At 39.9% G+C, this 25,604-nt stretch overlaps 2 protein-coding genes across 3 annotated transcripts; both read right to left on the reverse strand.

Annotated features, from left to right (window-relative positions):
- Positions 1–9: 9 nt before the first annotated feature.
- HPS3 (HPS3 biogenesis of lysosomal organelles complex 2 subunit 1) lies at positions 10–18,906 on the reverse strand. Of its 2 annotated transcripts, XR_004253593.1 has the most exons (18): positions 18,648–18,906; positions 17,367–17,858; positions 15,685–15,871; positions 14,251–14,336; positions 12,874–13,066; positions 12,561–12,642; positions 11,184–11,338; positions 9,912–10,020; positions 9,538–9,719; positions 9,027–9,204; positions 8,218–8,448; positions 6,194–6,379; positions 4,664–4,852; positions 3,921–4,028; positions 3,351–3,557; positions 2,009–2,099; positions 279–776; positions 10–244 (listed from the first exon to the last, which is right to left on the reverse strand). XR_004253593.1 is itself a non-coding variant. In XM_032192906.1 (17 exons), the coding sequence occupies exons 1-17, from the start codon at positions 18,868–18,870 to the stop codon at positions 649–651; spliced, it is 3,027 nt and encodes a 1,008-aa protein (XP_032048797.1). In that variant the 5' UTR covers positions 18,871–18,906; the 3' UTR covers positions 10–648. The 2 variants fall into 2 exon arrangements, 1 of the variants encoding a protein (XP_032048797.1); XM_032192906.1 differs by having other exon boundaries at positions 10–776.
- Positions 18,907–20,172: 1,266 nt separating this feature from the next.
- LOC116492540 (tubulin alpha-3 chain) lies at positions 20,173–23,805 on the reverse strand. Its single transcript, XM_032193312.1, has 4 exons — positions 23,624–23,805; positions 22,945–23,093; positions 21,398–22,078; positions 20,173–20,478 (listed from the first exon to the last, which is right to left on the reverse strand). The coding sequence occupies exons 1-4, from the start codon at positions 23,742–23,744 to the stop codon at positions 20,173–20,175; spliced, it is 1,257 nt and encodes a 418-aa protein (XP_032049203.1). The 5' UTR covers positions 23,745–23,805.
- Between the last annotated feature and the right edge of the window lie 1,799 nt (positions 23,806–25,604).

The raw sequence follows: 25,604 nt of genomic DNA on the forward strand, positions 1-25,604 counted from the left end.
TTGATAAATTGATAAAATGATAAATAAATGCTAAATTTTCTTGTAAATTGCTAAATAACACTTTCACTGTAACACTTGCAGGGGTATGTATATAAGATGACAGAGCAGCTGACTGGATTTTCCAGATGGAATTCAAGGGAATGTCTATTTTTCAAAATCCAGTAACACTTACAAGAGTAAGGTACTTACACAATTAAATACATGACTAAGCGTAACTTCCTCTCTAGGTCAGTGATCCAACTAGCTAGCGTACAATTAAAACTAACTCCCTGTTTTACTTTCAGTGAATATTTTATGTCCAATTACACTGTACAGTCTGTATTTTTCAGCTGCTTTGGCCATAAGTTCATCCTTATTTACAGGACTAGTGACCTATGCCTAGTAGTTTAATAGCTATGTTTTTAACGTGGCAAACAATTACTCAGTTCTTCTGGTTCACTGACAAAGTGCAATAGTGTTAGCTTCAAAGGAGATGCTCTGCCTCAAGTAAGTTGTCATTCAATAATTGTCATAAGGTATTAGCTCAGAAATAAGGTGATTTATATGCAGGGGTACTCATAGTGCTTTTTATGTATTTCTCTTTTTAAATGTACTTTTTTATTCCAGCACGTTTGTGGTATTTAAATGCATAGTAGACATCCATTGTGTCTAGGTCAGCAGTTTCCTCTGGCTGCAGTGAAGAAGATGTGGCAGGAAAAATGCTGCAGTTCCATCCTCTGGTAGAAGACTCAGGAAATCCCTTAGTTCCAATTCCATTGCAACAACTGATAAAGTTTCTGCCCAAAGCAGAGGAGAAAGTCACGTTTAAGGTATTTTGGTTAGAACAAAGAAACAAAAAACATTAACAAGGTCACTAATTCAAGTTATCAAGTGATGTAAGTATTGTAACTCAAATAAAAATCAGAGACACACCCATTAGAGAGCAAATACAGCTACAGAAAAATTATGTCCTAGATTAAAACCAAACCTTTATCTTAATTCATCAGGTCTGCATGTGGCAGTAATGTTTACGGAAGTCTAATGAAGTACTCTACATGTTTTGTAGCAAATGAAAAAGCAGCCCTGGAACTCTACCAGTACTCTAAAACAGCACTATATGTTAAAACAGATGTTCTGCAAACAGCCTCTAAGAAGAAGCTGTTAAACATGTTCTTAAGTCCTTATTATAGCACAGTTATCACATGAAAACGAGTACAAAAAAAAAACAACCACCACAAATAAACATGCTAGCACTTCAAACTAGAACTTTATAGTGCAGCACAGCAACCAGTGCTGCACCACGCAACTCAGTGCTGCTGTTGTTCTGACCCCAGGGAGCACATTGTTCTGTTTTAATACATTTATTTTATTCAGCCTTCTTATTCTGTCAAAAACAAATGCATACATGTATGTTGCTTAGCTATGCAGTATTATTGACTTCCTACAAACATATAACAACAGGACTACATCAGCTACTAGGGTTGGTTTTACTTCTTTATTTCCACTAACCAAAGAGTTGTAACCCCACCACCACTTTGCCAAATGTTTTCTTCTGCTTAATGTCACCAACTATCAGTAACACAGTGTAGTTTTTATAGTCTGTAACCTAATCATGAGTATACACTTAAATGCCCACCGGGTTATCAACAGTAGCCAGTTAGCTGTCATTGCTTAGAACCATATAGTCACTTAGCCCAGAAAAAAAAGCAAACAATCCCTATCTTTTAGGGAAACTGAGTTCTTTAAATAGTATATATTCTTGACCAATATAGAAGCAATGATTCTCACAATGCAATTGTTTGCAATATATAATGAATGTCATCCTTTTTTTTTATGAGACAACACTGTATGTTGCAGAATGCTGTTCTGATTACGAGAAAGCCTGCTGAACTTCATTAGCTTTAAACATAGAAACTTACTCCCCTTTCTTTGAAAATATCACGTCAGTATTCTGTAAGGCTGAACAATATTTAGAATGTCAGATGCTATACAAAGGCTTCTGTAGTTAAGTTTTAACCAATTGATTTACCTTTTAGTGATGAAATAAGAACAGGATAGTCATTTTCAGTAAGTCTGGTTCTCTTGCAAAGTTCTGGAAGCAGTTTGTTCCACCATACAGCCTAATTCATAAAAACCCACAGCAGAAGTGTAAATTAACAATGACTACAGTTAAGAGTATGAAAGACCTGCTAAAAATATACTGAACTAAGATCAGACGTATATGCAGATAGGTTACAGTGGAATCAGTAAGCAATTTATAAAATTATTTGAAATGCAGTGTTTTTGCAGATGCATTTCCAATTTTCAGTGTGATCTTTTCATACTTGAGAGTTAAACAGTGTCCCCTAGTGCCTGTAAGATGACTTTTTTTTTTTTTTCATCCAAGCAGCTCCATGCAAGGAGTCCCTTGCATGGTGAAGTTCCTTGCATGGTGAATTTTATTCACCATTGTAAGAACACTGCTGTGCCCTGACCTAATCTGCTTCCAACAGCTAAAGTAGTGAGTTATTTACTGTCAATTTGTCAATAAGAGTGAAAAGAGGAAGAAGGGATTTCTTTCTTTCTTTTCTTAAACATGGTAACCCTTTTCTACCACCTGTGTTCTGATTCATTATTGTACCCTCACAACTCTATAACTAACATGAAAATTACCAATGAAACCATTTTTAGATCTGAACATAAAGCACAAATGTGGTCTTGAATGCAGCAATAGTATTTCCCTCTGGTAGACAAATCACCTTCACTGAGTTTGGTCAACAAAAATACGGACAGTTAAGTAGCTGTGATAGGCAATGGAAGTAAAATCTTGTACACCCAAAACACTGGAATAGAATCAGTTACACCAATCAAAACTGCATGGAGGTCTATGTGAAAAATGGGACATAAAGAATGTGAAATTTCTCAGTACTATACCAGTACCATTTTGATGACAAGGTGTCACTAAAAACACAAGAAGAACATACTTAAATATGATATTATTTGAAGAATCTTCTCCTAGCTTATTAGTAAAATATGACACTTTATACAATAATATCAAACAAATTAGAACATGGATTAGTAAGAAACTAGACAGTTTTCCACTTATAATGGAAAAAAATTACTCTGTTTTCTGAGGTCCTCTGTTCTCTGAAAAGAGGAAACTTACTAGAATGAATACAGGGAGTCACAGAAGAAACAGGGAAAAATGTTTCATTAAAATTAGTGGTATTGATTTATGGAATTTAAAGGCCAGGCAAGTGAAAGCAAGCTAAGCAATTTACTGTGTCTGAAATCTTGGCTATTTGATCCATCCAGAGTCCATCTGTATGTATACAATAACAGTGTAGTTAGTGGGAAAAAAAATCTGAATGAGTTTAACCAAAGTAGCTCACCCGACTATCATCCTTCAGCTCATGCTGAGCATATAATACAGCTGCAGCAGGACACCTTTTGAGAAGCTGGTCAATGGAATCCTCATACTTGGCTAGATGAGTACTGCAGAGAACATGGATGGTGAGGCCAACATTGCCAGCCTCTATCAGAGGTTCCAAGATAGGCAGAGCAGCAGTTATATTGATTGACTGACTACATAAAAGAGACTAGAGACAGAAAGAAAAAGTATTGTTTGGATTTAAATCAAACTTTGCAAAGCAATGCTAACCATAACCTTAGAACAAAAGGCCTGTATTTATCATAGTATATTTGAAATAATATTTATTTTATTAAATGTTATTGAAAACTGATTAAGTTTAGAGTTAACTGAAAAGTAAGTATCACAGTTATTGATGTGTCATTTTGGTATTTTTTTCTTCAACGATTTCAATGGGTCTTTTAGTTCAACTTGGGTAGTTCAGGGAGTGGGCAGGGAAGGAGGAGAGGAGGCTGCTAGAGAAAGATCTACAGGCACAGACATTTGCAGAATGGATCTAAGTTGCAAACGACAAAGTTTAAGTGTTTCATACCTGTAGCTTTGAAATATCTTCAGGGTAATCTTTATCAGGTGGAGATCCCATTGACATTATGAAAGTAACCCATGGGAAAATGAACCCAAAACGATTACAGGAGTTTATCTATGAGAGGGAGACAGGGAGAGAGGGAGTGAGAGAGTGAGAGAGAGAGAGAGAGAGAGACAGAGAGACAGAAATGAAGAGCAAGTGAGATGGAGAGATAAAAATTGTAATAAATGAAGTATTTCTGTTAATGACAGTTTCTTGTGAACATACCCATACCACACCCCCTCACAAGTGAAGAAATTTTGTTCTTAAATAGTATACTTGGAATAGCAACTGTTCTTTCTTCCGGTTCATATAACTGAATAACAAATAAACTGGAAACTTCTATTTAATTCTGTATTTTAGACTCTCTATTCAGAATATTTTACAATCAATTACTCCTATGTTTTCTCATTTAGTCAGCTTTGTAAGTTTTCCATTAACGGGAAGAAAAAAAACCTCCACCTGACAAACTCTCAATGTTTCATTTTAGCCCTTATTTCTGCCCAGAGCTCAGATTCCTGCTGCATATTTGCAAATGCTCTTAAAGAATAGGATTCCCCAGAACCATCTGTCTGGTAAGTACACACTACATCATTTACTTTCAGTCTTGCTTCTTTTAAGTGATAAACTGTCCAGAATTAAAATACAAAATATTTGGATAGACTTTGGATGAACAACACAGATATAAAACATATGAGTAGTACACTTACCAGATCCTCTGTTGTTTTCAATGGCTTAGTTTCAGGAAGTTGCTTCTTCGATATTCTCCAAACATACTGAGAAGTAACCCTCAGTAAGAGCTCCTGAAGTACATCTTCCTGAGAGCATACTACAAGGAGAGCTTCCCAGAAATCTACCAAGAGCTGAGGAACAGTGTTTTCACTGTTATTACACAATATCTAAGAACAAAAACATTAGAAGACAGCAATTTAGTATAGAATGTGGCAATTATTAGTAGAAGAAGTTAGAACAAACAAAAGGAACTGTTTTTTTTTACTTTTACTAGAGGCAGGATGTTGGTTCCTTTTTTGTCTTGAGGTGATAGATGTGATTCTACATGATACAGTGCTTGGCAAAGTATAAAGTTCATGGAACGATTTTAAAGCAATCAATTCTAACGTATAGATTTGATTACTTCTTGAAGATTTATTCCACTGACAGAAATGTCAGCACATTGTCAGCAAGGATTTACTGACTGCTACTTTAGAGGCTTTTATATACACCAACAGCCTAACAGACGTCTTCTAAGAAAGAATCTTAATGTAATCAAAGGCCAATGATAACAAAATGATGTGCAGCTCAGGTATAATGGTAGGTCCCACAAGGGAGATGCTTCTGGGCTTTAAGGCCTCGTGTGTCAGGCAGGGAAAAGATTTGTTACTCAGTTTACACCTGACTTTGAAAAAACATATTTGTTCTATTTCAGGTTTCATGATTTGGTGTTTCTGATATAGGTCTTTCACAGTAACAGATGCAAGACCACAACATACCAATATTGAAGTATATGTGGTTTTAATCCAAACAACATTACTGATTGTAGAAAAAAAAGTTTTGTCTATTCCCAGTCCAAACAAAGAAAACGTCAGTAACTAGATGTTTTACAGTAACAAGTGTATTGAATTGATCCAATTGATCGAATCTAGGCTGGATGGGGCCGTTGGCACCCTGATCTAGTTGGTGACATCCCTGCCCGCAGCAGGGGAGGTTGGAACTAGATTATCACTGAAGTCCCTTCCAACCCCAACCATTCTATAATTCTATTTTCCTTTCCATAAACTGCAGAGACCCACTCTTCTTTCAGAAGTGTATACAGATGATCAGAGCATTATATACCTTCATATTTGAAGCATATTTAATATAGAATGTGTATTTAATATTCTCATTCTTTAGAAATATGTCTCATCAAAAGGAGCCTATGGAAGTGGTTTATCCAAATTCTGTTAAGTTTCAATAGTCTTAGGAAGCCAAACTGTTAGGAAGCCACTGAAAGATCCCTCAGACTGGGGTATTTTCCATTCAAGTGTTAATGGATTTTTTTTTTTACTTGATTTGACCAGTATTTCTTTCCAGAAGTTCCAGATTCTGATGTAGTCATCTATCAAAACTGGAACATATCCAACCTTCATCTCTCTCGTTCAAAAAAAAAAAAAAAAAAAAAAAGAAAAAAAAAGCTGAACATAACATCAGTACATGGAAGGGAAAAAAAAAAAAAAAAAAGGAAAAAATTGTCAGAGGCCAACCTTGAAAAACACATCTGCTTCTTCCAGTTCAATTTTACTGTTCTCATGTAAAGCCACTATGGCAGCCACCAGTAATCCAGGCTGCATCTCCTTCAGGTGAACAGCAAATTCAGTTGGAATAACGATTCCTTCTTTATACTGTCTCAGGAGTTTCGGTTGCTCAGTGAAGCCAGAGGCCAGTACTGTCTACAAACATAGATATAAATCAGGTAAAGAACTCAACCCATGTACAATTCAACTCTGCAAACTCAGTATTTTCTCAGGCAGTCAAGTTTATATAGATGAAATAAAGAAAACTAAGGGGATGGAAATATAAGCTTTCTACAGTTTATAGAGTAGCTCTCCAGAGATCCAGGTCCAAACTGTGTGCTGGATCAGTGACTCCTGAGCACTATGACAATTGCCTGAACACTGGAAAAAATGTGCTGTTGAAATCTGGAATTACTGTATGCGTAAGAAAAGATTTTACTATGGAATCACAGACACTAAATATACGGGGTGTTCTGAAAAATCACTGGCTGAAATTTCAATTAACTACTTAGCTGAAATATCATTTTTATATTGAAAATACACCTGAAATAATGACCAAAACATGCTGCAAAATATACAGCTCTAAGTTGTTTCTGGGCATCTGAGTGCCTTTGAAGGTAATATAACAAAATATTATTTCCATTTTAAAAACACCTGGGAAGTGATGCCTGAGCATATTAAATGAAATACACCACAAATATAAGGCAGACCTAGGAAGAAAGTAAACATTTCTCAACCCCTGTATGTAGAAACTATCTTTCCTTTCTTTATCTTTCTAGAAGCATTATTTTTAAGAATTTGCACTAAAATACTTTTTAAAGGTGAGATGTAGTAAAGCATTTTTGTAATAGATCAATTAAAAATAATAAAAAAAAAACAACACACACAACCAAGTCCCTAACCTTTAAATGAGGTACGCAATGGACTGGTGGTGGTGAATATTTGGACTGGATGATCTCCAGAGGTTCCTTCTGACCTCAACCATTCTGTGATTCTGTGAGTATGTATTTCTTAGCTTGTATGTAATGTCACAATTTCACCTGATCTTGCTGCAAATGGTTAGAAAGCAGGTGGTCCTAAATACAATAATTGAAACAGCTATCCACAGTTCCCAACTTGCAATTCAAAACCTAGTAACTCTTGAAAGCTCTCCAAGGACTTTTCATGCTGAAGCTTGGTACCAAAGTTTGGACTATCTATCAGTTTATCTTAAAAACCTTTTAGACCTCTAACAGCTCACACTCAGAAAGATTTCAGATTTCAAGCTCCACAAACTTTGAATATTCCTTTTTCAACACTCCTGAAGAATCTTAACAAGAAGTAATTTACAGACTGGGCTCAGTCTAAATCCACATGTGAACACCTATGGCAGAGAATGATCAGCTAACATTTTTTCCCCACTGATGTGGAATTCTGATTTTGATAGCACTGAAGTAGGTTCTGATCTAGTCTTAATAAAAGTTAAGTACTTTGATTCTACAGAAGATTGGAAATTGTATAAGGAGATTGTATACAGAAACTTTGGCTTGTATGCACCACGGACATTCTGCTACAAAAGCAATTTTATAAGGGGCTGTTTATATACAGATGGTAGGCTTTCATGGGCACACTGCATGTTAATCATGTATTAATTACAGATGGAGAGCTGGAGAGGCGGAAAAATGCTACTATGCAACCCCGCCATATTGGTGAAGAGCATTGGCTCTGCGGAGCCTGTTATGCTCCAGTAAACTGCATTTAATTTATAAAAAAAAAAAAAATAAAGCCTTTAAAACATTTGTTTATTGATAAGGCTTTGCAAAGATGGAACCATCCCAGCGTACACTAGTCCTGGATCTTACTGTTATTGCAGACATTCAGTGGAGCCTATAATGCATACCAGGAGGAAGAAGAGCAACTGAAAGGATGTTTTACTGTAAAACAGAGCCACTAGCCAAACTTAATGACTTGAGCATTGTAAAAAGCAAACAGTTCGTGCTTTCAGCATACTTTACCTCCTTATGGGAGCCCATCTCATGCTCATACATCATCAGGTCTCCCATTTTCAGCGCCATGAAAGCCTTAGTAAGTGTGAGGACCACTGATGGCATATTGTTTTCTACTTTATGAAGATACTTCACAGCTGTCAAAGGACATGCATTTCTCATGCAGGGACTGCAGAGGATATGAGGCAGCTGCATGGGATCAGCACTACTGAATATCTGGAGAACTTTATTCGCTGATTCCTATTAAAATAAAATCCATTTGACAGTTTTAACGTTTCCAGATACGTAATCTTTTCTGGCATAAGAAGCACTCCTTTTCTTCTTTTGAATAGGCAAGTACAGATTAGCTACCAAATCCCTACTAGTGAAAGTAAAGTTACTCTAACCAGGAATGATTCAGCACATTATTTTGAAAAGCCAGGAGAACTCTCTACCCCACTGAGTCAGTTTTACCAATCTGAGCAATATGGCAAGGTTCAAAAAACAGTTTGCATTGTTGCAGAAATGGGAAACTAAAGAGATTTGAGACAGAACTTTTCTAGCACAACAGTATCTCTGTGTGCAAGTGGGAACCATCATTATCAATATGCCTTGTGATAACCAAATCCGTAAGTTGCTTGAAAGCAGCCCAAAAGCATCACAGCTGTTACATGCATGCTCTTTTGTCAAAAATGGGTAAATTAAAAAATGTATGAAAAAGAATAATTGTAATACTAAATAAACAGTTCAGCATTTTAAGAGAAATTTTACTTAATATTTGATGCAGTTCTTAAATTGTAATTAAATCAACAGATTAAGAAAAAAATACTTGTTTCTACCTTGCTTAATTCTTCATTTATGTCTTCATTAAGAGAGTGAGTTAAATAAAATATAAAACCTCTTTCATATGTCTGTATTTCATCACATTCTGAAACTAGTCGCTCTAAAACTTCAGACACGGATAAACCCGCCATTCTATAGTATGGCAAAGCAAGGTGGTAATCCTTTGTGTCAAACCTGAAAGTAACAGATGGGAAGGAAAATGAACAATTAAGAGCAACACATCTGACACCACTGTTTCTAAGAACTAAAATAACTCATCAAAGTTGCAAGCACACCAGTATCTGCAAATACATAGCTAATACTCAAGGTAACATCGTATTTTGTGTTAAACTGACAATAAAAACAACCAGGCACTTAACAGAGGACCAGATTAAGCTTTCTGGTAGAATGTAAGTTTTTGAAATACATATGCCAATGCAAAATAGCAAGGAATAATGGATTTTCATTTTAAGGTTACATTATTAGAAACAAATGCTCATCTATATCACTTTGACATCTAAAACATACCTGCTGTAGCAGTCTCCTAAAAAGGCACAACTTTCTCCGAATGCTCTTAGAAGTTCTTCTTTATCATCTGATTTAAGGAAACCAGGGTCCATTATAGCTGCTCTGACTAGTAAGTGAGCCTCACTTAGGAGGTGGATGCAACTCTCAGTTTTCGCATTTTCGTAAGTTCTACTATAATCTACCTAGAACAGATACATGATACACTTTGGATGCTGTTAAAAATAAAGAATATACAGAAACAATTCTAGAGAAGGCAGCAGGTATTTGAAATAGAATTATGAGCTATTCATAAGAGATATATTACAGTATATTCAGCACCAGAGATTAACAGTACCTATTTTTAGTCAATAAACAAAAGCAGGAGTGGGAAATACCATTTCTCTGTACAGCTGGATGGTTGAAACAGTGTTTATAATATATAAATTCCACCCAGGCTCTGACTCGGAATTTGTTCTGGATTTGATGCTATTAGCCTTTCTGGAACTAGAGAAAAGGAAAAGAGTTAAGTTGCCAATGTCCAAATAAACATTCTGTAGCCAAAAACAAACAAAAATTTGACAGTTTAAATGCATAAACAGGTATGTTTGCAGACTAGTAGACGTTTGAGAGTTCAGTTGTGAATTTAAGTTGTAATGGCTAGTAATAGATAGCCACGTTCGTACACCAGAAACATCACTGTTAGAAAACATCAAGTACATCTTCTCCTGGATTTAACACCAGATAGTCTCATGTACATACATGAAAGTGAGTAATTCAAATCAGTTAAGATGTTCAGTTACTTTCCATAAAGATTTACTGCACTTTTGCCCCTGCAGCTCAATTCACACATTTGTCAAGGTGTTAAAGAAAAAAAAAAAAAAAAAAAAAAGTACTTGAACGCTTTTACTTTTGATATATTGGCTAGGTCTTCAATTCCCGAACATTGAAACACTAGGAAAACAGTGTCTTCCTGTTCCATTTCTTTATTAATCATAGAATATCTGAGATGGATCCCACTAGGATCATCGAGTCCAACTCCTGGGTCACCAAAGGACCATACAAAAAAAATCAAACCAAGTGTCTGAGAGCATTGTACAAATGTTTCTTGAACTCTGATAGGCTTGGTTCCTTTGAGAGGCCTACTCCAGCGCCTGACCACCCTCTTGGTGAAAAACCTTGACTGCATACATACAACAACACTATCTTAGGCCAAAGTCCAGTGCTTCTTTTGTCATTAATATAGCAATGTTCACAACTGTCTTATATTTAGTTAAAGGTTCTTTCTAAGAAATTTTCATTTTTTGCTACAACATGTTTTGTTAGCCTGCAGGCCCATAACTCCTACATATTTTTTGCCAGGGTAAGTATTTTTTTCTTCTCAGTAGCAGTTACATTCTTTATAACGTTATTTTAACATTACGTACGGAAGTTGGCTTTGACGATCTTGAGTAACTTATTTTGTAAAATTTCAACTTTCCATTTCTTCCATGTCATTTAATAGAGTAGAATTCAAAAATCAATGCTTGATTTCTGTTCTCATCTATCAGCTAGGGAATTATGTCCTAACAGTCTTTCCACAGAGGATCCTGTCCGACTCCAACACCTGAAAATTCAGCACTGTATACAAAGCTATAAATCCCATCTCCCCAAAATATGCAAATTCTTACAGCATCCTTCTTGTGGGCTTCCGTCTTTCAGTAACATCTTCTGTGTTAGCCTTAGTCAGAAGAATTATATGGTTTTTGAAATGACAGATAGCTCTTGGTCCTATAAAAAGCTGCATTCGTAATGTGCAGACATCCAGAGCAACAGGTGGACAAGCCTATAAAGAAAAGCACATGTGTTTTGTAATTTCAGTTAGTGTGTGCTTTGAGTGAATCTTTAAATCAAAAAGGAAACGTTACCTAACGTGGAAAACTTAATCCCAAATAGTTTGAATTTGGCTGAGATGTAAGACTGCCTGATGTGTTTGCAAAAGTCCTGATTTCAGTTGCTTATGTTTTATATAAAAAACAAAAAATACAGACAGAAATATTATATTTGCTTGCACTATTTATTGTTACGTTGCCTATCCAGTATTACATCCTTGATTTATTCAACATGCATCTTTCAGCCAAAACATACCATATCCTCTAGGCTGGACTAAAAATAGAAAAATGCAACCTCATTTGCCCAGAAATATTCTACACTTGTAACTCTAAAAAGATAAAATACCACATTTACAAATTGGTATACATGGTGAAGCAAGGCAACACAGCATCATGTATTATGTGTGCACTACTTTTTGAAGAAACCTCAATCTTTGGTAAAGAGGCAGAGGGCTGCAGTGATGATCTGGAGGCTATAAACTGCCCTGGGCCTGTCATAACCAGAACCAGTCAGATCTGAAATTGATGTCAGAAAAGGCACAAAAAACAAGTACATGTCAAACTCCACAATGGAGAAGGAATTCTACTAAAGGACTGCAGCCTGTGCGAAACCCACACCAGGGAGAGGCACCCCTGCACAACTGCAGTCCATTGCTGACCCACACTAGAGCAGGGGCGTCCTTCAGGGACAGTGGCCCATGAAGGACCCTTGCCAGAGTGGGTCTGCAGCCTGTGGAGGGCAGGCTGCAATATGGAAATCCATGAGTGTCTGCAACTTACTATTACACGCACATCTCAAAAACAAAAACAAAGAACAATAGTTTAGGTTTCAATACAGTTATGCTTTACAAGCACCATCAGCTGTCATATGGGAAAACTGCTCCCTCCATTCAGAATAGCATGGAATTTAGTTGAAAACTTATGATATCATAGTTTTTGACATTTTTGAAAACTTTCTATTAATTATCTAGAATCTTAAACAACAATAATAGATTGTTCCAGTGATACATGTGCAGACTTTTAGAATATGCCACAGATTGAACTAAAGTATTCATTTTTGATTTTTTTTTTCTGGTCACAGCCAATAGAAACTAACACGATTTCAGAAGGAAACATAGGGGAACAAAGCGTCACACTGCTACTCCAATTCTTTTAGCAAAAGAATGAGATGTGCACCTTTGCAGTAGTATCAATGTATGGATCCTCATCACGAGCTGCTGCTGCACTGCACCGCACTGTGAAACACTGCAGGTTCTCACTAGAGGGAAAGAAGAAACAACACTGATGACAAAGAAAATGAAGACATGCAATAATCCAAAAGCCAAGACTAAAGAGAATCAGATCTTTCTCCTTACGCAGAAACGGGCTTTGAGGCCTAGGCAGGAGGACGTTCTGCACCATAACATGAGCTTGCCCAGAATGCTTCAGGAAAAAATAAAGCACAAAGAGAAAGATAGTAATACAATCAGCGAAAGCATAAATATAGTACCTTGTAATGACGTGCAGGAATTGTGGAGTGAGAACTGCCTGCTCTGACTTCTCTGAATACTGGTAAGTAGAAATCAGTTCTACTACCTTCCCAACAGAGTAGAGATATCCAACATGAGGCAAAGAGAAAAAGCAAAAGAGACTGAGTAGTTCTCTCTTGTTCTCAGTTTCCTCATGGGCTGTCACAGAACTTCCTAGATGTAACAATAAGAAAGGCATTTTATATACATCTCGTAAACCAAAACCTTGCAATTCCTTTGTAAGTCCAATTCCTAAAAGCTACTCTCAGACCTGATCAAGTTCCAACTGGTTTTGTTAATAGCTACTGAAGAGAAGGAGAACTACATGAAGAACACCATAGCAGTTGGTAATACACCAATCTGTATGCCTTGTTCACATTTCAAGGCATTTCTAACAAAAGCGTGGCTGAATCACCAAGTGAAGAATTTCCACAGAACCAACAGTATGTGGGAGTCCTGGCAGATTCATCACAACTAAATACCCATAGCTCGAATGATCAGTCTGGTCTTAGACAACTCCTTGTGACCTGGGATGAATGCTCATCGAAAGCTGCAGACGAACTGCACCAAAATGCAGATCCTCATTTAAATGAAACAGAGTCAGAGAATGGCAGAATTATTTATAAAGCCACTTTGGCAGGTAAAGGGTGTGTTCAGATTCTACAGACCCTGTTGTCAAGGTCTGTAAACCACAAGAGAAAATAAGTTGGATGGAATTGAACAGCAAGTAGCTCATCCTCTTGAGTCAGCTGCAACTTAAATGAGACTCTGCTACTGAAAAGAACAGACAACCACAAACTGGGTGAGCAGTCAGTAAAGGTGACATAATAAAGGATTAAATTTTCCCCTGGTCATGGTGAAGCGTTAGCTAGTGTTTATTGATGAATCCCTGAAATTTGCTTTCATCCCTTGCCATTTTAAAAAAAGTCTGGCATAAAGGTAACCTGTACCTTAACATTATTAAGGTTTACTACTCTGATTTCCAGTGTTGACTCTCAGAGACAGCCTAGAATGTTACACTGACACTGAGGATAATTTTATTTATGCAACATAAAAAGTGACCTGTTTTGTGATGTAAAATTTGTCAGTAGAGAACTGGTAAGAACTGTCTTTGAACAGACTTACTCTTATGGTGCTGTGAATTGGTATTTTCATTCGAAGTTTACACAGAACTTAGAGAAACTTTAACATGTCTGTTAAATGAAGCTCAATTTAAATCACTGAAAAGGGAGGAAATACCTTAATTTTAAAACAAATCATACAGGAACAGTGTACAAAAGAGATTACACTGACATGTTCCTTCCTTTCCCAGGACTCCTGTGACACAGAACATAATGCATCCACGCATATGCATCTACCTGTCTGGTATATAGGAAGCAGTTGAACAGAGTGCAACTTCATGTCTTCACAAAACCCAAAAGGCGACTGGTCAGGTGCAAAATGCCTAGAGGAAATATCCAAACCAACACGGGACATCAGTGAGAAACTATTACCATTCACCTTGAGCAAGGAAAGAGCGATAGTTCTAACAGCCATAGATGATGTTTTAATATTCAGCTATTTTGCCTTCATACTACTAACGCAATTAGCTTAGCAATGCTAAGAACATAGCACAGCTAGAAACAACAAGTTCCTGCAACCAAAAATTCTTTCTTTGCTTGTCTACAAGCCATGTGCCAAAGTCTGGGATCACTGAAGATGTGCTGCAATTGATTTGAACCCTGATTTCATCTTTCTTCCTTTTTATTTAACTGAACAAAATTCATCCTCAATCCTACTTTTCTTTCCTTTTATGAGTCATCCTTTTTCTTGCCCTGCTTCAAAATTCACAACTGGACTGAGATATCAGTTCTTACTCAGTTTTAGATAGAAGCGTAATGGTTTTGATTATTAAAAAATAATCAAATCAAAATAAATTCTTAGTGCTTAAGATACTTGGTAAACTCCTCTTTGCCAGCTGCACAAAGGGAAGTTTTATATATATATAAAAATATCAAAGGTATATATATATAAATATTAAAGGTATCACTTTAGCTGGAGTTGATGAAACCTGCAGAATAGACACAGAGAAGGCAGTACCATGATCAAGGTCACGCAGCCAGGACTGATGGTTAGTCTTGTGTCTTATACTTTACAGTAGGCTTCTCTAAACCATAACGGAGTTTGACACAAGCTGCTTCAGAATGAGACACGTAAAACTTAGTTTGGCCAGTTCAGAATCAAAGTACAAAAACCTGAGTGGTCAGACACCGTAACAGGCTTCCCAGAGAGGTTGTGAAGTCTACCCCATCTCAGGAGTTACTCAAAACCTGACTAGACTAGGTCCTGGAAAACCTACTCCAGCTGATTCTGCTTGGGAGTAGGATGTTGGACTGGATGACCTGAGATCTTTTTCAACCTAAATGATTCTGTATGCTTAGAAGAAAACATCTCCTCTGATACATCACAAGAGAAGCTCTAATGTACGGTCTTCACAGCATTCAATATGTATGGCTGTATGAAGAAAGCAGACACTACACATCACCAGTACTGCAAAACCATCAAAGATAAATTCCATTTTAATTGTAATGACTAGCCACATTCTCAAAATTAAATAAAGCTTAGGATTCACAAGGCCAAAAATGGCATCTTTGGTATCACAGTGTTCTTGGTCTGCTTAGGAAACAGCGCATAAGAAGCTCAGAAGTCAAAATACCAGGGTATTTCTTTCATCAAGATACGAGCTTATATTTCCTTCTTGGTATTATTAAAGTAACAGTTAACCCACACAGGGGAAAATGCATTTATAATACCTGAAAAGGAGATACCGCACTTGAAAGTGCTTTGTGTCTTCTGTAGCTAACTCTGTGGATTCCAGTGTGATGGGTATCTCACATAGCTTACTTTCTTCCCCAAGTAGTTCCACTGGCTTCTGACATATGATGAACTCATCTAATTCAAGCTGCAAAGTATGTGTTGAAAGGTCTTCATCTTTTACACCTTAACAACGGAAATGCATTAATTATTCAAACCATTCCATATAGTAATAACAAAATGCTGGCACAACATCAACTAAACATTGTAACTACAGCTACCTAATAAGCAATGGCTTCTTCAAACCACGAGACTTTCAGAAGAGCTCTGCTAGAAGACAAGAACAATCTTTCATTTAGGCCTGTTGTGGTTTAACCTGGTCGGCAGCTAAACACCACACAGCCGTTCGCTCACCCTCCCCTCTCCCTCTCTGGGATGGGGGAGAGAAATGGGAAAGTGAAGCCTGTGAGTTGAAATAAAGACAGTTTAATAAGACAGGAAAATAACAACAATAATGATGATAATAGTACTACTACTAATAATGTGTACAAAACAAGTGATGCACAATGCAATTGCTCACCACCCGCTGACCAACGCCCAGCCTAACCCCGAGTAGTCCGGCCCTCCTCCCCCTGGCTAGCCACCCCTATACATTGTTCAGCGTGACCCCAGATGGGATGGAACACCCCTTTGGCTAGTTTGGGTCAGCTGTTCTGGGTCTGTCCCCTCCCAGCTCTTGCTGCACCCCCAGCCTGCCCGTAGGCAGGACAGAGTGAGAAGCTGAAACGTCCTTGGCTTTATGTAAGCACTGCTCTGCCACAATTAAAACATCAGTGTTATCAGCACTCTTCTCATCCTAGGCCAAAACATAGCATTCTACCAGCTACTAGGAAGAAAATTAACTCTGTCCTAGCTGAAACCAGGACAAGGCCTCACCTGTCTCATTCCTTCAGAGTCAAGATTTCTGAAAGAACTGGCAGTGAAAGAGCTGGCAGTGTGTACTTGCAGCCCGAAGAGCCAACTGTATGCTGGGCTGCATGAGAAGTGCAGCCAGCAGGTTGAGAGGTGATTCTCCCCTTCTCATTGAGCCCCCACCTGGAGCACCACGTTCAGCTCTGGGGACTGCAGGACAACAACCACATGGAATCGTTGTAGCAGGTCCCAAGGATTTGGACAACACTCTCAGACATAAGGTCTGATTTTCAGGTGATCCTGTGCAGATTCAGGAGTTGGGACTCAGTGGTCCTTGTGGGTCCCTTCCAACTCAAGATATTCTATCATTTTGAAGTTCATGAGATGATTCTTTCCTTCAGCCTCTTCCTTGTCCCTTAGAAGAGACCCGCTTATCTGGGCAGTGACACTGACAGAAGAATTTTTTCTGAACACAACACACTGACTTCCTATCACTTTGATTTGGCCAGTAGTGGTACCCCAAAACAGATACCTAGTTCTGTGGCTGCACCATCCTGAAAGTGTCCACAGAACAACAGCATATTTAAGTGTTACCTCCAACTACATGTAGCAGAACTTTTCATGCACTGTAACTTTCAACTAATGGCCCAAAAATTATCTTAAAATACTTTCTGAAGGGCAATTACCTTGTTAGAGCCTACTTCAAGAGTAATAGCAATCACTTAACAGATTCCCAGAGGCAGAAAAAAAAAAAAATATCTCTACTTACTTCCATTCCCAGGTTCTTCTAGTGTACTAACTCGATGTGTGTATTGCTCTGTACTGTCTGCACTTTGGATCAGTTCCAGTTTCAGGATCAGAACATCCAAGTCTGTTGTTATGGCTATATGTCTGGCACAGAATGCAACTTCAGCAGGAATGAAGTTATCAATGTGTAAAATTAAGGTGCGTTCAAAGTCTAATACAGTCAAATTCTGGTTTATGACCAGATATTTCAAACAGAACATGACTAGTTTATTTTTGCAGCCCACAAGAAGATCTCCATTTACAGGACAACATGAAACGCACAGCGGAGGATCTGAAAGTGGCATTTCCACAATTGACATCTGTTCTTTTAAGGTTTCACTGTATGACTCTTCCATCTTGTGACCAACCATCCGGACACAAACACGAGAATTCCCCGCAGACATGCATCTCCAGTTCATATATGCTCTTAGGAAAGTTGCTTTGCTTTTCTCCTCAATTGTCACCAAATAGTCTCCTTAAAACAAAGCAGCAGTACTAAAACGTCAATATAGAATAGATGACAGTTTTTGAGCTGTTTAGCTGCTATTCCAACAAAGTACATTTCAAATAATATCTTAAATTCTCAACTCTCACATAAAATTTTAAAGAAGTCTTCACCAATGTTTCTTTAACGAAAACCAGAGCACAAGTTTCTTTGCTAGATGAAGCACAATTCACATACCAATAAAGTGACCTAACATACAGGTCAAGTCCCGGATATAACTTTAAAATGAACCCACTTTAAGAGCAGCGCTCGCAGACAAGGTATTTTTTTTAACCCCCAAATACCCGTTAACAAAAAGTCAATTAATTTAAACAAGTCATTAACAGCTGTGGAATCGGCTGGGGAGAAGAGACACAAACACCCGCCGCCCCGCGCTCTGAAATCAGAGCGGCCAAGGGCGGGAGCGCAAGGCCCCACCACAGCGGAGGAAGACGACAACAGACGGGCGCCGGGCGGCTCCACGCTGCCCCTCCGCGCCTCAGCCGCCGCTTTACGAGCTCGCCCGCGGCAGGCGCCCGGCTCCGCCGAGAGGCGCCTGAACCCGCCACCAGGGGCCGCGCCGGGCGGGCGGGGACCGCCACGCCGACCTGCCGCGGGGCCGCGACACGCTCCCGCACGCGGCACTGGCCGCCCGCCCCGGCGGAGCCCCACGGCCTCCGCTCGCCGCTCACCCCAGCCCAGCAGGGCCCGTTTGCGCCGCCCCGCGCCCGGCCCGGACACGCCTTAGTCTCCCCGGGCCCAGCGGCGGCCGGCACTGACCTGCTCGGCTGTGCGCCATGTGCAGCACGGATCCCAGCGTGGCGAAGGAGCCCAGGGGTTCGCAGCGGCCCTCGTGGCGCACCGCGAACACCTCCACCCCGCAGCTGGCCGCCGCGCCGGCCACGAACAGCACATCGGGCCCGCAGCAGAAGTGCGCCGGCTCCTGCCCGCAGGGCACTACTCGCTGCGACCCGAACGGGTGCAGGTTGTAAAGCTGCACCATGGCCCCCGAGCCCCCCCCCCCCACTACAGCAGTTGCCACAGCTCGCGGGGCCGCAGTGCCTCCCGCGGCTTCCGCCTCCGCCCACGGTTCCGCAGCGGGCGCGGGGCGGGGCGGCGCTGGGGATTCCCGCGCGCCACTCACAGGATCATAAAGCTTGGAAAGGACCTGGGTACATTTCCTTCGTTACGCGTTGCTCGGTTCGAATGTAAGTTACGGCGGAGCGCCGAGCAGTCGGAGGTGAGCAGGCGCCGAGTTGGAGTGGGTGCCACTAGCAGTATCGTGCCTAGCGAGTTGGGCTGCTGGGATCTGTGACCTTCCAGCGTCCTGGATGCAAAAACACCTTTGGTTTTGAAAACAGCAGTTCTTTAGAACTTCGTAACTTGTGCATCCATGGTATGCTCTAGATACAAGTACTTCCACATACTTAATCCCGGGTATCTTCAGCACACGTAGAAAATCTTTTCTTCCTCGTGGTTTTATAGAGGAAAAAAAAACAAAACAAACAAACAAACAAGAACTTTTTCTCATTTACAGAACTCAAGATTGAACAATTTTAAGCAAGTAGGTCAGCAGTTTTTACCTGTGTCTCATGACTTAGCAATTTCTCAAGTGTCTATAAAGTTCTGTTCATTTGAAAGTACCACAAAAGAATGTATTTTTAATAGGTTAATGGAGGAATTTAAAATAGGAGTATTTTTAGCAGATTTTCATCTAAAGGGAATTGAATGCAGGGAGGCACACTTGTCAGAAAATTTTACGTTTTGTCTGCATAGTCTCTCCATTTTCATGTTTTTATTTTTCAAGGTAGCAAGTTTTGTCCTGTTAGCTAGTATACTGGTACTAAGTTCAAATCAATACTGTAATTGTATGTGCCATAACTACAATTAGGGAAATTACTTGAGTATATTATTTTTTTGTGTGTCTTCTGTGAAGCTAGCTTCAAAGCAACGATATCCTTAATATCAGGTTTCTGTCGATTATGTACAGACAGGCTTGGAATAACACCCATTAATCCTTTAACAAAAAGAAATTTCCTGCTTGTGCAAAACCAAAAATAAGTTTGTCACAAAATGCTTCAGGATCACAGGAAATTCTATATAATTTCCTGATTTTATCTTTACTTTGCACATGATTAGATGCTACCAAAATTGCAGTTTCAAGTGGTCCTTACATAGTGACTATAGATGTAAATAGTAATGAAGACAAAGAAAGAACCTTTAAAACTTTATTTGAAAACAATCAAACAAGTGAACAGGGTTCTGCAATTTGTTGTTGTTGTTGCTGAACATACTTTTCCAGACTTCAGTTTTCTAAATATTCATCCCCTTCTTCAGCCTCTGCTTCTACTGAGTCTACCCCAACTTCTTCATAATCTTTCTCAAGCGCAGCCAAATCTTCGCGGGCTTCAGAAAATTCTCCTTCCTCCATTCCTTCCCCAACATACCAATGTACGAAGGCACGTTTAGCATACATGAGATCGAATTTGTGGTCAAGGCGAGCCCATGCTTCAGCAATAGCAGTTGTATTACTCAGCATACACACAGCCCGCTGCACCTTTGCAAGGTCACCACCTGGCACCACAGTTGGAGGCTGATAGTTAATGCCCACCTTCAAAGAAACAAATAAAAACTTTGAGTGGGAAGGGTTAAAGACATTTCTGTTAATAATGAACAAACATCGCAGTTATGAACAAATAGCTTAGAATTATTTTGCATTTCATGAGCATATTTGACTAAATCCTAATTCAGGATCAGATCAAATTAATATTGGGACAGTATTAGGTAGGCTGCACTACAGATTTTTTTTTTTTTTTTTTTTTTTAACCAGATCATAATGAATAAGTCACACAAATGACTGTGGAAGGGCCCTAGAAGAAATAATTGGTAGTAAGAGCTTACTGGACTCTAAATAGAACAGAAGAATCTGGTCCTTTCAAGTCCTGAATGCACTGACAGTAGCTAGAAGGATGGATTGCTTATCTGCAAGGTGTCATTGTCAGCCATGTTGACATTGTAAACAACAGCACAAAAGATTTGCCCTAGTGATAGAAGCCAGGTGTCATAGAACATCTGTCATCACAGTACAGACCCGGAAATTGACAGCATCTGTCATTTTAAGGTATCTCAAAAATGTTGTTGGGAAGTTACTGCACTTTACTACAAGATAACTTACTATGGTGTTTCTACAGTTGTTTGAGGTTTACCTACACTTTCTCTATACAGAATTACCTAGGTTTTTGAAGACTTGCAGAAAAATGTAACACAGTTTTTTTCTACCCACCTGTTTTTAAATTGTTTTCAGATACTCGATATTGCCTGTTGCTATAAAAACTGATAGCTTATCTATAACTTGGTACAGAATTTTCACCTGTGTTGCAGTATCTTGGATTTATACTTAAGAATGTAATCTGAAACGTAAGCAGTTTGCTAACAGGGACATTACAACATTGTACAGTGACCATCACATCTAAATACTATGCAATTCCTAGTATTTTAAACATCAAGCACCTCCTAAGTTATTTATGTACCTTGAATCCAGTTGGGCACCAATCCACAAACTGAATGGTACGTTTAGTCTTGATAGTAGCAATAGCTGCGTTAACATCCTTAGGTACGACATCACCTCTATATAACATACAGCAGGCCATATATTTGCCATGGCGAGGGTCGCATTTTACCATCTGATTAGCTGGTTCAAAACAAGCATTGGTAATTTCAGCCACAGATAACTGCTCGTGATACGCTTTTTCAGCAGAGATGACAGGAGCATATGTTACCAGGGGGAAATGGATTCGTGGGTATGGAACAAGGTTAGTTTGAAATTCAGTGAGATCTACATTGAGGGCTCCATCAAAACGCAGTGAAGCGGTGATGGATGAAACAATTTGCCCAATTAGTCGGTTTAAATTGGTATAAGTAGGACGTTCTATATCAAGGTTGCGACGACATATATCGTAAATGGCTTCGTTATCTACCATGAATGCACAGTCTGAATGCTCCAGTGTGGTGTGCGTAGTTAAAATTGAATTGTAAGGTTCTACTACAGCAGTGGAAACCTGGGGTGCTGGATAAATTGCAAACTCTAGTTTAGATTTCTTTCCATAGTCAACAGAGAGCCTTTCCATGAGCAGAGATGCAAACCCTGAACCAGTGCCTCCTCCAAAACTGTGAAAGATAAGGAAACCTTGCAGCCCTGTGCACAGATCAGCCTATAATGGGGTAGAAAAAAGTGGGAGAGAAAGAGAAGTTATTGATTATTCTGGAGAGGGTAATATTAAAATAAGCATTCCAAAGCAATTATTTCCTAATTCTTTTAGTTTTAAAATGTGAACTTTTTTTTTCCTTGCATATCTTTTACTCAGAACTACCAGTGACACTGCATACCTTATTCCGAATATGAGTATTTTCACATTTAAAAGTAGCATCATTGTTTTTGATGCCACTTTAACACTACTGTAAGCAAGAACAGCTGTATACCACTGTGAAGTTATTATAAATCACAGCTGGGTTACACCTTTGGGAACAGATTCTACTCTACATGGCAGCAAGTATCAATTAAGTATTGAAAACCAGTATTTTGTAATTTTAGATAGACAATCACTATTTCACTTTGAATCAGGTCGTACTATGCAAGTTTCTCACAGTGCATCAGGATATGAAAATCTAGAAAAATACTTGAAATTTCTGAGCTTTCAACCAAAACCTGAGGTTCGGGTACTGGAATTATTTTGCTTGACACATAAGGGTGCAATTCAAGTTGAAAATAACAAACAAACAAGTACAACAATATGACCATGCTTTTTTAAGGATTTTATAGTATGTTTCCAAGGTATCTGTAGAATGCCTTCAAATAATGCTGTTTCAGACCCTAAGAAGCTTCAAGCTTTATTGACCAAATTTTTATTTACCTCAAAAGGGGGAGGCAGGAAGACTTCTTTTTTTAACATTGTAATGGATAAGTGATTAAAAAAATGAAACAAACAACAAACACAAGTGTCAAATCACAGTTATAGATAGCTGTAGGGCTGTATCAATTATTTTAAATAACTGCATGACTTACAGTGTGAACTCTTACCAGTTTGCGAATGCGGTCTAGCACGAGATCAACAATCTCTTTTCCAATGGTATAATGGCCTCTAGCATAATTATTAGCTGCGTCTTCTTTCCCAGTAATGAGCTGCTCAGGATGAAATAACTGCCTATATGTGCCTGTACGTACTTCATCTACAAAGAAACAGAATATGCCAACGTGAAATCTATCTGTTCAGTTCTATGCATGCTGCCTAGCAGTGAAATACTATGTAAACACACGTATCATAAGGGTGTAGACAGCATCTGTGACTACATGCAGCTTGTCTGACTAGTGTAAAAAGTTGACACAACTTCTGCCCCTTTGCATAGAGGAAAACATCAAGCACTCAGAGCATTACATGGATCTGGGAACACGGAGGTAACTCAGAGAACTACATCACAGGCATAGACAGACATATTCTAGATAGCAATTAAATGAAGCTCAGCTCTGGATGTCATGCAGCAGTTTGGAAAGATTATCCACAGACTGCAAAAAAAGTTCTAATGTCTCCCAAATGTTCCCCACAGATCATTATTTACTTTCTTCTTCCAAGTAACAGTAATTTAAAACGTCAAAGCAGCATCCAAGCATACATCTTTTAGAATCTGCAGTGTTCTGAAGATACAGAGATGTCTGCAGGGAAAGGAGTGGTTTCACAATGACGTACATGTTGGGTACGTACCAACTACAGTTGGCTCTAGGTCCACAAACACTGCTCTGGGAACGTGTTTACCAGCTCCTGTCTCACTGAAGAAAGTGTTAAATGAATCATCTCCACCTCCGATAGTTTTATCGCTGGGCATTTGACCATCAGGCTGGATCCCATGTTCAAGACAATACAATTCCCAGCATGCATTGCCAATCTGAACACCAGCCTGACCAACGTGGATAGATATGCATTCACGCTGAAAATTAAAAATAGAATAATGATAATGAAATGTAGAGCTACCCATCTTCTAGATTTCACTCTCCTAATAACCAGCAATCTGTGGGTTAAGTTACCATGATCCTCCCCAGCTGCTTTCAAGTGAAAATTACACTGATCAAGTTGTCTCCTGCTGGCAAGATTCTACTCACCTCAGTTGATCTGGACTATGATATTGAAAACGTTGTAGAACCTTAGAGACTACATAGTCATAGAGAACACGTAGGGTGAATGCAATAGTATCATCCCTTACCATGCTACACATGTATTCTATCTTTGATATTGTCTAGTCTCTTTTCCACCTTTCCTTGGTTTTGAAAGACTTCGTTTTATATAATAACCCCACATTTCCTTGATTTATTGCCAATAATGTACTGGGCAATGTTGCAAGAATCTTTCCCACATAAAACCTTTTAGTATGTTTTCCCTTGCAATAAAGTTATCTAGTGCCTGGAAATCCATACATCTTTGAGTTCCTCTGCTATATCACCAGTGTAAGCATGCCACATGTTTAATCTCTCAAAAATCTTAATTTTTGTCTTACAACTGAGACTGAGATAAACTGTTATTCTAGCTTAGTGTTACAGTGTTTCTAGGAAAAAGCAGAGACGTAAAATAAACAGTAGGGTGTCTATAGTCCTCTTTTCTTCACGGCTTCATCAAAGCTTGCATCCTTGACTCCATGTTTGTATTCTCACTCAGGGGGTTCTGGCATTAACCCGTTGCCGGCAAGGCTGACTCCGCACTTATTTCTGCTTCCATTCGGTTAGCACCAAGTTTCTAAAGGCTTTGTGCTGCCTGTCTCCAGTTCCCTATCACGTTTGCACCACGCGCCTCGGAGCGGGAGCAGCAGGCGCCGGGCACCACCCCGCAGCCCCGCCCGTGCGCGGGCAGCCGTGCAGCATGGCTGGTTACGGGCCAGCCCCCTCTCCTCCGAGTGGCTGCCTGCGACTCTCGGAAGCTCTGAGCGCTGCCGCCGCCGCCACGAAACGGCAGAACGAAATGTTTGGCTGTTGTCTTGCGCTTTCCTGCCGTCTCTCACCTCGGGCGGGTGTAGTCTATCCCTCACCTGTCACCTTCTCTCCACCGCGCCGACAGCGAGGCCACCGCTATAAACAGCCTTTCATTGCTTTTCCACGCGGCTTGTCCCGATAGCCACCGGACAGTTCCTGCACATCGCCTGCCTCGACGTGTTAACTTACAGCCACCTCCCTCCTCCCCCCCAGCCCTCCCACCTTACTGCTACCGTGGGGACTCCACGGGGCAGCTCTCTGCAAGCCCCGCCATGGTAGACGTAATCCTAAGCTCCCCAGACCCGCCGCAGAAGTGCTCCCAAATTCCCTGCCTCCTCCCAGCCGCGAGAGGCCCGCTCCCCACCATGTTGCCTGGCCAAGCTCAGGAGCCTCGACTGCACCAGACCGCGTCCGCCACCTCCCGCCGAGCACTGCCAACTGCCGACGAGTAACCGCCTCGATCCGCTCGGCTTCGCGCGCTGGCTTCCCATTGGCTGTTACCCGCGCGCTCCAGAGGCGAATGGAGACCGCTGATTAGCCGAGTGTGCTGATGTGCCCACGTGGGGGTGATGACTGCCACGTGCTCGCTTGAGAGCGCGAGTCGGGGCGGTTGCAGGGGGCGGGCTTGAGCTTTGCTGAGCGGGGACGTGCGCGTGTCGGCGCGGGCCGAGGTGCTGCGTGCAGCGCGTGCTGGGGGCTCGAGGAGTCGCCTCAGGGCGGGCTCG

The sequence above is a fragment of the Aythya fuligula genome, chromosome 9, assembly GCF_009819795.1.
Source record: "Aythya fuligula isolate bAytFul2 chromosome 9, bAytFul2.pri, whole genome shotgun sequence".
Taxonomy (NCBI): domain Eukaryota; kingdom Metazoa; phylum Chordata; class Aves; order Anseriformes; family Anatidae; genus Aythya; species Aythya fuligula.